The sequence below is a fragment of the Cetorhinus maximus genome, chromosome 23, assembly GCF_964194155.1.
Source record: "Cetorhinus maximus chromosome 23, sCetMax3.hap1.1, whole genome shotgun sequence".
Classification (NCBI taxonomy): domain Eukaryota; kingdom Metazoa; phylum Chordata; class Chondrichthyes; order Lamniformes; family Cetorhinidae; genus Cetorhinus; species Cetorhinus maximus.
In genome coordinates this window covers 40,014,994-40,028,568 of record NC_135901.1, presented here as the reverse complement: position 1 = coordinate 40,028,568, position 13,575 = coordinate 40,014,994, and the positions used below count along the sequence as shown (strand labels likewise).

General features: G+C 44.6%; 3 protein-coding genes across 3 annotated transcripts in view; 1 reads left to right on the top strand and 2 right to left on the bottom strand.

Annotated features, from left to right (window-relative positions):
• The window catches only part of LOC144698497 (uncharacterized), a 757,701-nt gene that overhangs the window by 373,550 nt on the left and 370,576 nt on the right, over positions 1 to 13,575 (bottom strand). The gene's annotated exons all lie outside the window — the stretch shown is intronic.
• The window catches only part of LOC144697993 (uncharacterized), a 90,014-nt gene that overhangs the window by 45,519 nt on the left and 30,920 nt on the right, over positions 1 to 13,575 (top strand). The gene's annotated exons all lie outside the window — the stretch shown is intronic.
• LOC144697477 (uncharacterized) lies at positions 9,694 to 11,046 on the bottom strand. Its single transcript, XM_078569457.1, has one exon. It carries the CDS (start codon positions 10,950 to 10,952, stop codon positions 9,831 to 9,833), a length of 1,122 nt encoding a protein of 373 aa, XP_078425583.1. The 5' UTR covers positions 10,953 to 11,046; the 3' UTR covers positions 9,694 to 9,830.

Genomic DNA, 13,575 nt, shown 5'->3' with positions numbered 1-13,575 from the left:
ACAGGGATGGATTTTTTAATAATCTTTTTGCAGGATATTTAATAGGAAGTGTTTGCTGACAGGGCAACTCAAACCAAACATCACATCAAGATCTGACAGAGTCACTCGATTCATCAGGACCTGAATATCATTAGACTTCGACTTTGGAAGGAAAAAGGTTTGTTTGTTCTGTTTGTGGGAAAAGATTCCATGTATCAGAGTGACTGGAAAAGCACCGAGATATTCAAAATCCCAGTTAAACAGCACCTGACCCACTAATTACAGTGCAGAAAGAGGCCATTCAGCCCTTCGAGTCCATGCCAGCTCTTTGCAGAGCAATCCAGTCGGTTTCATTCTCCGGCTCTTTCCCTAAAGCCCTGCAAGTTTATTTCCCTTCAGTGCCAATCCAATTTCCTTTTTTAAATTATTGATCATGTCCGCTTCCAGCCCCCTCGCAGGCAGAGAGTTCTAGTTATTACCACTTGATGTGTAAAAAGCTATTCCCTGTATGTATTGTCCATAACCATAAACCTGTGTCCCGTTAAACCTCGTACCATCATCAAATGGAACAAATTTTTCTTTATTCACCTTATCTAAACCTGTCAAAATCTTGTACACCCCTATCAAATCTCCCATCAATTCCTTTGCTTTAAGGGGAACAACTCCAGCTTCTCCACTTAACATTGTAACTGAATTCCCTCTTGCCTCGAACCATTCTGGTAAATCTGCTCTGAATCCTCTCAAGGATCCTCACATTTTTCCTCAAGTGTGGAGACCAGAACTGGATGCAATATTCTTGTTGTGACCTAACAAGAGCTCGATAAATGTTCATCTTATTATCCCCACTTTTATAAACATTGATTCTGTTTATGAAACTTAAGAACCCATATATTTTGCTAACTGCTCTCTCAATATGTCCTGCCACCTACAAACATCTGTGCACATTAACCCCCAGGACCCCCTTTCCTTCCACACTTTTTTCAACACTTCCGTTAAGTATATTGCTGAAAATAGACATTTTGTCAAAGCTTTTCGCCTTGCACTCTACAGGACAATCACAAGACTATCAATGTCAGGGGAAGCAACAGTTTTATACTGTATGCGAAGAGTGCTGATTGGTTGGCAGGTGGACTCTGATTGGTACAGGCATTGTCATGGAGAATTCACCAGTTAATGGTGATTGGCAGTTAACTACCAGGCATTGTTTGAAATTTTAAACCAGGCAGCTTGACTCTGATTGCACCGAGCAAGGCCGCAGTTTTCTCCCAGTTACAGACCGGGTTATTGGCCACCATCTTTACTGGGGGGCAATGTGCACGTGCGCGGCTGCCATTTTTGTAGGGCACAATATTTCTAAAAAATTTTCATTAGTGCCAGAATGGGAACAACTTGTCCATCAAACTGTTTCACGCTTTGAGTTGCAATGTCTTATTGATGAGGCAGAACAACGATACATATCAAAGTCAGTGACAATAATTTGTATTTATATTGTGCCTTTAACATAATAAAACTTTCCAAGGCATTTCACAGAAATATTACAAACTAATATTTGACACTGAGCCAATAAAGATATCTTAGGGCAGGTGACCAAAAGCTCGGCCAAAGAGGTAGGTTTTAAGGAGTTTCTTAAAGCAGGAAAGAGAGGTGGAGAGGTTTGAGGAGGAAATTCCAGAGCTTAAGTCCTAGGCTAATGAAAGAATGGTCACAAATGGTGAAGAAATATGTGGGAAAGATAGGAAAATATGTTGTGAAGAGGATATAATGAGGTTGCAGACAGATGTAGATGGGTTGAGTGAGTGGGCAAAAATCCAACAGATGGAGTATAATGTGGGAAATGTGAAGTTGTTCACTTTGACAGGAAGAGAAATAAAAAGCAGAATATCACTTAACTGGACAATGTCTGCAGAATTCCGAGGTGCAGAGGGAGCTAGCTGTCCTGCATGAGTCACAAAAAGTTAGTATTCAGGGACAGCAAGTAATTAAGAAGGCAAATGGAATGCTATCCTTCATTACGAGAAGAGTTGAACATAAAAGTAAGGATATTATTGTTCACTTATAGAGGACATTGGTGAGACCACATCTCGAATACTGTGTGTAGTTTTCGTCTCCTTATTTAAGGAAGGATGTAAATGCACTGGAGGCGGTTCAGAGGGGGCTTATTAGATTGATTCCTGGAATTAGCGGGTTGTTTTATGAAGAAAGGTTGGACAGACTGGGGTTGTTTCCACTGGAGTTTAGAAGAGTGAGGGTGACTTGATTGAAGTAGGTAAGATCCTGAACAGCCTTGACTCGGTGGATGCAGAAATGATGTTTCCTCTTGTGGGTGAGTCCAGAACTAGGGGGCACTGTTTTAAAATTAAGGTGGCCCTTTTTAGACAGATAAAGAGAATTTTGTTCTCTCAGAGGGTTGTGTGACTTTGGAATCTCTATCTCTAAAGGCAGTGGAATTGGAGTCATTGAATATTTTAAGGCAGAGGTAGATAGATTCTTCTTCAGCAAAGGAATCAAAAGTTATTGGAGGTAGAAGGGAATGTAGAATTCGAAACACAAGCAGGTTAGCCATGATCATATTCAATGGCAGAGCAGGCTTGAGGGGCTGAATGGCCTACCTCTGCTCCTATTTTGCACGTTTGTATACTGACAAGAGGAATGAAATAAATTTCCAAACTAATGCTATTACTAAGCTTCTTTTTCTCACCTGAACAGATTTGACATTCATCAGTGATACCAAAGAAGAGGTCCACTGCTCTGCCTACAACACCCGGGACCTCTGAGGACATCGCCTGGCTACTCTCAGTTAACCCGTTCTGCAATAGAAGCTCCTCAATCTCTGCTTCTTGTTCCCATGAGATCAGTCTAAGCTCTGCTGTACCATTAAGCAAGGGAGACAGTGTTCCTGTACATGGGGGTAGGTAATTATTCACCTCCACATCAACCAATCTCTGAATTCCCATCTTTCTCCATCCAGCCTCCCCACACACCATTGAGTTCAGACTGGACAGAGAGGGTTTAAATGCTTAGGCTGTGACAAGTGCTTTAAAAACCCACATTCACTGCTGGTACACCAGTGCATTCTCTCGAGGTCCACTCCATTCATCTGCCCTCACTGCGGGAAGAGGTTCAGGTGATTGTCCATCCTGCTGCAACACCAGTGAGTTCACACTGGGGACAAGTAATTCACCTTTTCCATGTGTGGGGAGGGATTCACTAATTCATCCAACTTGTTGACACACAAGTAAGTTCACACTGACGGAAGATCTTTTGAATGTCCGAATTGCAAGAAGTGTTATAAATGTTCTGTGGAGTTGATGTGCCATCAGTGTATTCAAATCGACGACAGACAATTCAGATGCTCTCACTGTGGGACTGGGTTCAGGTGATCATGTGAACTCAGTGTCCACTAGCTCATTCACACGGGGGAGAGACCGGTTCCTTGTGTGCGAAGAGATTCACTTAGTCATCCCACTTCACTACAAATCGACTTGTTTACACTGATAAGAAACCTTTCTAAAGTTCTCACTATGAGCAGAGATTTGAAAGCGAATTGGATCTGCTGAAACACAAAACATTCATGCTGGGGAGAGGCTGTTCACCTGCTGTGTGTGTGGGAAGAGATTCACTCAGTCATCTCATTTACTGAGACATGAGCGAGTTCACAAGTGACTCCTGGGTTGGATTCTGCTGTTATTGCTGCTGTCAATCACATCCAGGACTGAACCATGTTCATTCTGACAGGTGAGGTATGCTTCTGCTGATGTTAATAATCACTGTAACTGGGCTGGTGTTTAATATTCCGGATAAATGTGAAAGAAATCGCTTACATTTCAAGCACATTGTTGCAGATTTTTATCTTTCCCACTTGGGTGTTGAACATCACTTGGCTGGTGCTCAGAAAGGACAATCTGGGGGTAGGATCATACAGCAGGGACAGAAATTCAGCTTGGACACAGTCTTTCATGGTCACACTGTAAGGGACAAGCAACACTTTGTTCTTTCTCATCTTTTTTAACTGACAGCAAAGTCCCCATGAGGGTTAAATCTGACGTGTGTAAGAAATGGGTAAGAAATGTGTCCCAGCCACTCTTTTCCATGGTTCAGAGATCTGAGACATGGAACAGAAGCATCCTATACAAATGTGCTTGGAGTCCAGAAGAACAGCAGTGAATGCTGAAAACGTGCTGTCGAACCAGAGATTGATGTAAAACTGTCATCTGTCTCTGGTTGAAAATGAAACTGCAGGTTTAATTTGAATAGATAAGTTGGTAACCAGGGTTTCACAATGACTCAACGCAGGATCCAGCCATCCAGCTGCACGATTTGTTTCAGAAACTCGCTGCTGTCTTGGTCCTTCAGCCTCGAAGTTACCTTTCTGTTGGTTTCCACAACAATCAATCACCACTCTTCAACATTACACTGTCAGATGGAGTTCAGGGGCTGGGAGAAAGGAAAAAAAATGAGGGCATGAATCTGAGTTGGGAAATAAAATTACCATTTTAAAATAATAAAAGTAATTACTGCAATTAATATATTCATTTTGCGCATGATAGTAAGGAGTGGGAATAAATAATATTCACTACTTTGTGCCCTTTTATTTATCAATTATTGTGACAAGTGATCTTTCCTCTCTTGATTGCATAAATGGCGATTCCTTCTACTCAGAAAGTTCAGCGCGGTTGATGGAGATACATCAGAAGGGCAGAACAGCACATGCACCGGAAGGCTCCGCCCCCATTGCCATCCTCCTAGCGCGGAGCATGCGCGGTGGGGCTGCAGAAAGTTGGGCAGGGACGGACGCAGCCTCAGTAACGGTGAATAAATATTTATCAACGTCTGGGGATTTCTTCCAATGGCAGGGATTGTACCCAGAATTCCCCGCGGTCGAGAATGTCCCCTATCTTCACAACAGGGGGGCTGTACGCATGCGTTGTGCTCCGAGCATGCGCAGAGTGAGTGCTGACGATAGGGAGACGCTTGTTTGTCGCTCGGTAGCCGGTCAGAGGCGGCGGCGGCGGGGGGAGAAAGTTCATTTACACCCGGTGGAGGCCGCAAACCCCCAATGGAAACCTGGAGCTCGCGCGTCTGCAGCTCCGGGGTTTTTACCTGGGATATCTGGGAGGGGGCATCGAATGGAGCTTTGTGGGTCGGGTTTAGGAATAAAAAAGGGGCAGCCGGATTGTTAGTTGTTTATTATAGACCCCCAGATAGTCCGCGGGAAATTGAGGAGCAAATAGGTGCACAATTTGCGGAGGTGTGTAAAAACAATAACAACAGGGGAATTATATTAGGTGATTTCAACTTTCCCAATATTAATTGGGATAGACATAGTGTTAATGGCTTAGATGGAGTGGATTTCTTGAAATGTGTACAGAAGAACTTTTTAGGTCAATATGTAGAGGGTCCAACAAAGGACGGTGCATTGCTGGACCTAATTCTGGGGAATGAAGCTGGACAGGTGGCTGAGGTGGTGGTGGGGGAGCATTTTAGTGATAGCGACCACAACATGGTACAGTTTAAGCTTGTTATGGACAAAGAAATAGACAAGTTGCAAAAAAAATGTTTTAGATTGGGGGAGAGTGGATTTTAGTAAAGTAAGGCAGGATCTGGCCAAGGTTGACTGGGAACAGCTACTTGTGGGGAAATCAGCAGAAGAGCAGTGGGGGCCATTCAAAAAGGAAATAGGGAGGGTACAGGCTCAACATGTTCCTTCTAGGGTGATAGGAAGGAGTAACAAGCCCAGAGAACCATGGATGACCAGAGATATTCAGGATACGATGAGAAGGAAAAGAGAGGCTTTTAGCAGGTACAAGAGAAGCAAATCAGTGGAGGCATTAGTGGACAGAAAGTACAGGGTGGAGCTTAATAAAGCAATTAGGAGAGCAAAGAGGGGATATGAGAAAGCTCTGGCTGGTAAAAGTAGGGAAAATCCCAAGATATTCTATAAGTATATCAATGGGAAGAAGATAACCAGGGAAAAAGTAGGGCCCATTAGGGACCAAGTGGGCAACCTATGGGTGGAGCCAGAGAAGATTGGTAGAGTGTTGAATGAATACTTCACATCCGTCTTCACCCAAGAGAATGAGGATGAAGGTATCGAACTCGGGGAGAGACACTGTAAGGTTCTTGAGCAAATTGATCTAGGGAGTGACAAGGTATTGGAGATGTTGGCAGGCTTAAAAGTGGACAAATCTCCAGGTCCGGATGATTTGTGTCCCAGGCTGCTGAGGGAGGCAAGGGAGGAGATCGCAGGGGCTCTGACCCAAATTTTTAATTCCTCTTTGGCCAGGGGGAAGGTGCCAGAGGACTGGAGAACAGCTAATATGGTTCTGCTATTTAAGAAGGGTTGTAGAGATAAGCCAGAGAACTTCAGGCCAGTGAGTCTCACATGAGTGGTAGGGAAACTATTGGAGAAAATTCTGAAGGAGAGAATCTATCTCCTCTTGGAGAGGCAAGGTTTGATCAGAGATAGTCAGCATGGCTTTGTCAGAGGGAGGTCATGCCTAACAAATTTGATTGAATTTTTTGAGGAGGTGACCAGGTGTGTAGATGAGGGTAGTGAAAGTTGATGTAGTTTATATGGATTTCAGCAAAGCCTTTGACAAGGTCCCACATGGGAGACTGATAAAGAAGGCAAATGCACATGGGATACAGGGTAATTTGATAATGTGGATTCAAAATTGGCTTAGCTGTAGGACTTAGAGTGTGATGACAGAAGGATGCTTCAGTGACTGGAGGCCAGTGTCCAGTGGTGTACCACAGGGATCTGTGCTTAGTCCCCTATTATTTGTCATTTATATAAATGACATAGATGACTATATGGGGGGTAGGATTAGTAAATTTGCGGATGTCATAAAGATTGGCCGGGTGGTTAACAGTGAGGTTGAGTGTCTTGGGCTACATGAAGATATAGATGGAATGGGCAGATAAGTAGCAGATGGAATTTAACCCTGAAAAGCGTGAGGTGATACACTTTGGAAGGAGTAATTTGACAAAGAAGTATTCAATGAACGGCATGAAACTAGGTAGTTCTGAGGAACAAAGACCTTGGTGTATGTGTCCATAGATCTCTGAAGGCAGAGGGGCATGTTAGTGGGGTGGTGAGAAAAACATATGGGACACTTGCCTTTATCAATTGAGGCATAGATTCTAAAGGTAGGGAGGTCATGTTGGAGTTGTATAGAACCTTAGCGAGACCACAGCTGGAGTACTATGTGCAGTTCTGGTCGCCACATTACAGGAAGGATGTGATTGCACTGGAGGGTGTGCAGAGGAGATTCGCCAGGATGTTGCCTGGGAAGAAACATTTCAATTATGAAGAGAGGTTGGATAGATTTGTGTTGTTTTCTTTGGAGCGGAGAAGACTGAGGGGCAACCTGATCATGGTGTACAAGATTATGAGGGGCATGGATAGGGTGGATAGGGAGCAACTGTTCCCCTTACTTGAAAGGTCATTCACAAGGGGACATAATTTCAAGGTGAGGGGCAGGTGGTTTAGGGGGGGGGCGTGAGGAAAAGCTTTTTTACCCAGAGGGTGGTGACAGTCTGGAATGCACTGCCTGGGAGCGTGGTGGAGGCGGGTTGCCTCACATCCTTTAAAAAGTACCTGGATGAGCACTTGGCATGTCATAACATTCAAGGCTATGGGCCAAGTGCTGATGAATGGGATTAGGTAGGTAGTTCAGGTGTTTCTCACGTGTTGGTGCAGACTCGATGGGCCAAAGGGCCTCTTCTGCACTGTGATTCTGTGAACATGTAATCGTGTTTATCTAATTTTATTTCCGAACACAGATTCATGGCCTCAATTTGTTTCTTCCTCCCATCTCCTGAACTCTATCTCACAATGTAATGTTGGTGAGTGATTGTTGATGGTTCCGGAAACCAAAAGGAAGTGAGATCAGAGGTCAGAGGACCAAGAGAGCAGCGAGTTCTGTAACAAATCTCAGGGCATGAGGGCTGAACCTGAGTTGACCTGTCAAGTGAGTCTGTGGTAAACCTTGGTTACCAATTTATCTTTTCAACTTAAAACTGCCTTTTCACTTTCAGTCAGGAACAGATCACAGTTTTACACAAATTTCTGACTTGACAGCTCATTTCCGGCATTCACCGTTGTTCTTCCTGACCCTAAACACAGTTGGAAAGGAGCCTTCTGATCCGTGTCTAGGAGCTCTGAATCATGGAAGAGAGAGACTGGGACACATTTCTTACACACCTCAGGATTAACCCACACGGGACTTTGCTGTCGGTGAAGAGAGATGAGAAAGACCAAAGTGCCGTTTGTCCCTCTCAGTGTGACCCTGAAGGACTGTGTCCAGGTTGAAGTTCTGTTCCTACTGTATGATCCATGATCCAGATTGTCCTTTCTGAGCTCCAACCAGGTGATGTTAAACACCCAGGTGGGAAAGACAGAAATCTACAACAATGTGTTAAACGAAAGCTGATTTGTTTGACATATTTCCAGAATATCAAACTCCAGGCCAGTCACAGGGGTTAATAACATCAGCAGAATTCAGTCCTGGATGTAACAGCAGCAACAACAGTAGAATCCAACCTCAGCAGTCACTCATGTGCCAGCAGCTGAGACGACTGAGTGAATCTCTTCCCACACACAGAGCGGGTGAACAGCCTCTCCCCAGTGTGAATGTGTTTGTGTGTCAGCAGATACATTTGCTTTGAAAGCTCTGAGAAATGGCCAGAAGTTTGAAAAGATTCCTTATTAGTGTGAAGAAGTTGACGTGTATTGAGGTGGGATAACTCTTCTCACATACACGGAGCAGGTGTATGGTCTCTCCCTGGTGTCAGTGCACTGGTGGACCCTGAGTTCACATGATCGCCTGAACCCAGTCTCACAGCGAGAAATCACGAGCGGTCTCTTGTCACTGTTGATGGAACATCAGCTCCACGGATCTTTTATAACACTTCCTGCGATCCAGGCATTTAAAATATCTTCCATTGGTGTGAAAGCACTGATGTGCCAACAGGTTAGATGAATCAGTGAATCCCTCCCCACACATAGAGCATGTGAATGACCTCTTCTCAGTGTGAACTCTCTGGTGTTGCAGCAGGATGGACAATCACCTGAACCTCATCCTGCAGTGAGAGCAGATAAATGGAGTGGAACCGGAGAGAATGCACTGGTGAACCATCAGTGAATGCGGGCTTTTAAAGTTCTTGGTACAATCTAAGCATTTGAACCCTTTCTCTCTTCAGTATGAACTAACTCATATGTGTGTTTGTGCGCGTGTGTGGCGGCTGCATGGACAAAGCTGTGAGTTAGGACTCAGACAAAGGGGAAGTTTGACCCTGTGGGCTAGTGGAAGGGAGGGAAGCAGCAGAGGCAGCTGATCAGATTGTCTCAATCTTAGTGAAAAAGAAGCTCCATGAGTTTCTCACACTTGTTGTTGGGGGTGAGGATGGAGGAAACAAGGGAGAGGGAGAGCCCTTCAAAAGAAATGAACTTGTCTTTGAGATAAAAAAAAGACTTGCCACAATGTGTATAACACAAAGCTGATTTATGTGATTTTAATAATTGTAGTGAATATAATTCATATGTTTTGGAATATAACTTTTAGTTTCAGGAATTAAAGTTTCAAATGTAAATAAATGGGGGCATCAGGTTAAGAAACTGGTGAACACAAAACTGGTGCCAATGCGGCTGAAGATGTGGGTAATGGAGAGGAACTGGCTTGTGTTAGAGATGTTAAAAGACTCAACTCGATCTGTTTAACACAACCTGATTTATTTGACTTTCATCCAGAATACTTATAACTGGGCTGGGGTTTATTAACATCAGCACAAACAGACCCCAATGAGCTTCAGTCCTGGATGTGATTAACAGCAAAATCCAATCACTGTAGTCACTTGTGAACTCGCTGGTGTCTCAGCAGGTTAGATGAGTTAATGAATCCCTTCCCACACTTGGAGCAGGTGAACGGCCTCTCCCCGGTGTGAACTCGCTGGTGTACAATGAGTTGAGATGGCCACCTGAACCCAGTCCCACAGTGAGAACACCTGAACGGTCTCTCGTCAGTGTGAACACGTTGATGGGACATCAGGTCCCCAGAACATTTATAGCACTTCCTGCAGTCTGGGCATTTAAAAGGTCTCTTGTCAGTGTGAACTCGCTGGTGTGACTGCAGGTGGGTTGAGGTAGCGAATCCTTTCCCACAGTTTGTGCAGGTGAACGGCCTCTCACCTGTGTGAACTCGCTGGTGTCTCAGCCAATGGGATGAGGTAATGAATCGTTTCCCACACTTTGAGCAGGTGAACGGCCTCTCCCCAGTGTGAGTGCGCTGGTGTTCAGTGAGGTGCACTGGCCTCCTGAACCCAGCCCCACACTTAGAGCACCTGAATGGCCTCTCATCAGTGTGAACCCGTTGATGACGAATCAGCTCCCCGGAACTTTTATAGCACTTCCCACAGTCTGGACATTTAAAAGGTCTCTCGTCAGAATGAACTCGCTGATGTGTCCGCAGGTTCGATGACTGAGTGAATCCCTTTCCACACTCAGAGCAGGTGAATGGCCTTTCCCCAGTGTGACTTCTGTGGTGTCTTTGTAAGTTGGATGACCTAGTGAATCCCTTCCCACACACGGAGCAGGTGAATGGTCTCTCCCCAGTGTGAACCCGCCAGTGTCTCAGCAGATCAGATGACAGAGTGAATCCCTTCCCACACACGGAGCAGGTGAATGGTCTCTCCCCAGTGTGAACCCGCCAGTGTCTCAGCAGGTCAGATGACAGAGTGAATCCCTTTCCACACTCAGAGCAGGTGAATGGTTTCTCTCCAGTGTGGCTGCGCTGATGAGTTTCCAGCTTAGACAGGAAATTGCATTCGTTCCCACAATCCCCACATTTACACGATATCTCCCCATTGTGACTGCGTTTGTGTCTCGACAGACCAGATAATCGGCTGAAGCCTCGTCCACACACAGAACAGATGTGCGGTTTCTCCCCGCTGTGAACGGTGCTTTTTCCTTCCATGTTCAAAATCCGATGTTATTCAGGTTACGATAAATTGGGCGACTCTGTGAGATCTTGGTGTGGTGTTTGGTTTCAGTTTCCCAACTGTAAATCCTCTCCTTCTAATCCCCTGTGAAATTGATTCAAAACAGAAAAAAAGGGAGTGAGAGAGAACCCACAAAAACACAAAGGCAGGTTGTGAAATTGAGCTGAATGAATCTGGTAACTTGTGGGGCCGGCACAGGGAAAATTGACCATCAAAGCTGCTGGACCCAGCTAGTTCACTAATGCCCATCAGGACAGGGAGCCTGCCAACTGGTCAGAATCAATACAAAACTCCAGCATCTATGGAGGAAAGAGAGAGGGAGATGAAAGAGGCAAGGGGTGAAGAAGAGGGATTTTATATATCTACATTTCTACCAGAACGTTGACAGAATCTCCCAAACCCTCAAACTTTCATTAGCTAGAAGGGCCAAGGTAGCAGGTGTACGTGAACACCATCACCTCCAAGTTCCCCTCCAAGTCACACATAGACATGACTGTCTGACATCTGCTCCTGGATGAACACAAATTTCGTCCATTTAAATATTGGGAAGACTTAATTCATTGCCTTCAGTCCTGTTGGGAAATAGAGATAGTTTAATTATCTTATCTTTGTATTTGTGGGTATTAGGAATGAGTCTTAGCTTTAAAGTTTAGGTTTGATTTGTTTTTCTGTATCTGCGTGTTAAGAAAGGTCAAATATTTTAGTTTCATTTTAAAAGACTGCTTGCATTTCTAATGAGACGTTTACACTCCCTATAAAGTAAAAATAAATACGCAAGAGTAGAAACAACAGTGCTGTTGCTTAGCACTTGGGGTGGGGGGAGGGAGGCGGGTGTACAGATAGGCAGGTTCCTCCCTCAGACACACACACAGAAGAAGAAAGGCAGCAGTTTTATTTGGAACCTGTTGGAGTTCAGCTGGTTTTGAAGTTGCTGCCAGAGAGACTGGAGCAAAGGGGACAGATAGAAGTTCCAAACTAATGAAAACCCCTAAAAAGCCAGGAGAGTGGAAAAGGGGAAGACCTAAGGAGATCTTGCAGGCAAAGGATGGACAGGAACCTGGGAAAACATCCTGTTACGTGAAGTTAAGAGTGAGGGACAGAGGGAAAGGCTCCAAGCTTCAGGTTTAAAATGAGAACAATTTGCAAGAAGCAAGAAGGTTCAAAGAGACAGCTGAAGGTCTGTAATTCTTTGCTATGGGCATGTGAAGCAGTGGTGTACTGTTGACGGCTGAGTTGGTGAGAGAGAGTGCATGGAAAACAACTTGAATGCATGTGGTTACCCAGGGAGGAGGAACATTGGAAGGAGAGTTCGAAACCCTGGAGGTGAACCCTTGTGGATGGTGTCTGAGAGAAAACGTCGGTTTGGGAGCAGATTCCAAGGCGAGGTTTTGGAGAGTGGAGATTGGAAACTCTCTTGTGTAGGATGGAATTCAGTGAGACTGGTTGGCTCACGGTGAGACAAGCGTCTGGGAGGAGTTGAGGATAGATCCATAGCATCTGATTGAGGTGACATCTGTCACTTGAGGTCAGAGTGTGGTGTGTCTAACTACACGGTGCTATAGGTTTATATGGACAAGGTATTTACTGTGTACATTAAAGTATAAGATAGCTTTTGTGACTTGAGTTATCCTTACAAATCTGTATATATCTGTAAAGGTATAGGTGTGAGTGAAGGAGTATTGTAATATAGTTCATCTTTTCTTGTTGAATAAATGTTTTATTCTGCTGCTAAAAGTTCATCAGCTAACCCCTGTGCCTCTGTTCAGTAGCTACTCTCCATGTATCTATACAAACAAATAAAAGTCAGGATCCATAAATCTGGGTTCCAGTCTGGGATCAGGCTTGTCCAGGGGTAACCTCAGCTGGGATCATCACATATCCCCACTACAAACTGCACTCCCTAACCATCAATACCATCCATCTCTTTTGCAACTTTGAGGCTGAACCAGACTGTTCACAATCTTGGTGTCATATTTCACCCCAAGCTGAGATTCTGACTACAGATCAGGAAGACCGTTTCTGTCCACCTCAGTAGCTTTGCCTAACCTCACTCCTTCGCTCATCTTCTGCTGAAACTCATCCATTCCTTTGTTCCCTCTAAACCGGACTGTTCCTAGCTGCCCACATAAAGTTGGGGTCATTTTAAACTCTGCTTCCCATGTCCTTACTCACACTAAGTCTCGTTCATCCAACACCCCTGTTCTCACTGCGCTACATTGGCTCCTGGTTAAGCAGCACCTTAAGTGTTCAAATTCCATCAATGACCTAGCCCCTCACTATCTCAGTAATATCCTCCATCCCTCTCAGATATCTGGGGGTCATCCAGTTCAGGCCTATTGAGCATCCCTGATTTTAATTGACCCACCATTGGCGGCCGTGCCTTCAGCTGCCCAGGCCATAAGCTCTGGAATTCACTCCTTAGACGTCTCTGCCTCTCTCATCCTTTAAGACTCTTGATTTGACCTACCTCTTTGACCAAGCTTCTGATCATCTGCCCTGACATCTCCTTATGTGCCTCAGTTTCAATTATAGGAATGTAATATTCCTGTGAAATACTTTGGAATATTTATTATATCCAGCGTGCTATATAAATACAAC

Bases quoted from the DNA above. Each gene is read 5' to 3' on its own strand.
- LOC144697477 (XM_078569457.1), bottom strand. From the start codon at position 10,952: ATGGAAGGAAAAAGCACCGTTCACAGCGGGGAGAAACCGCACATCTGT.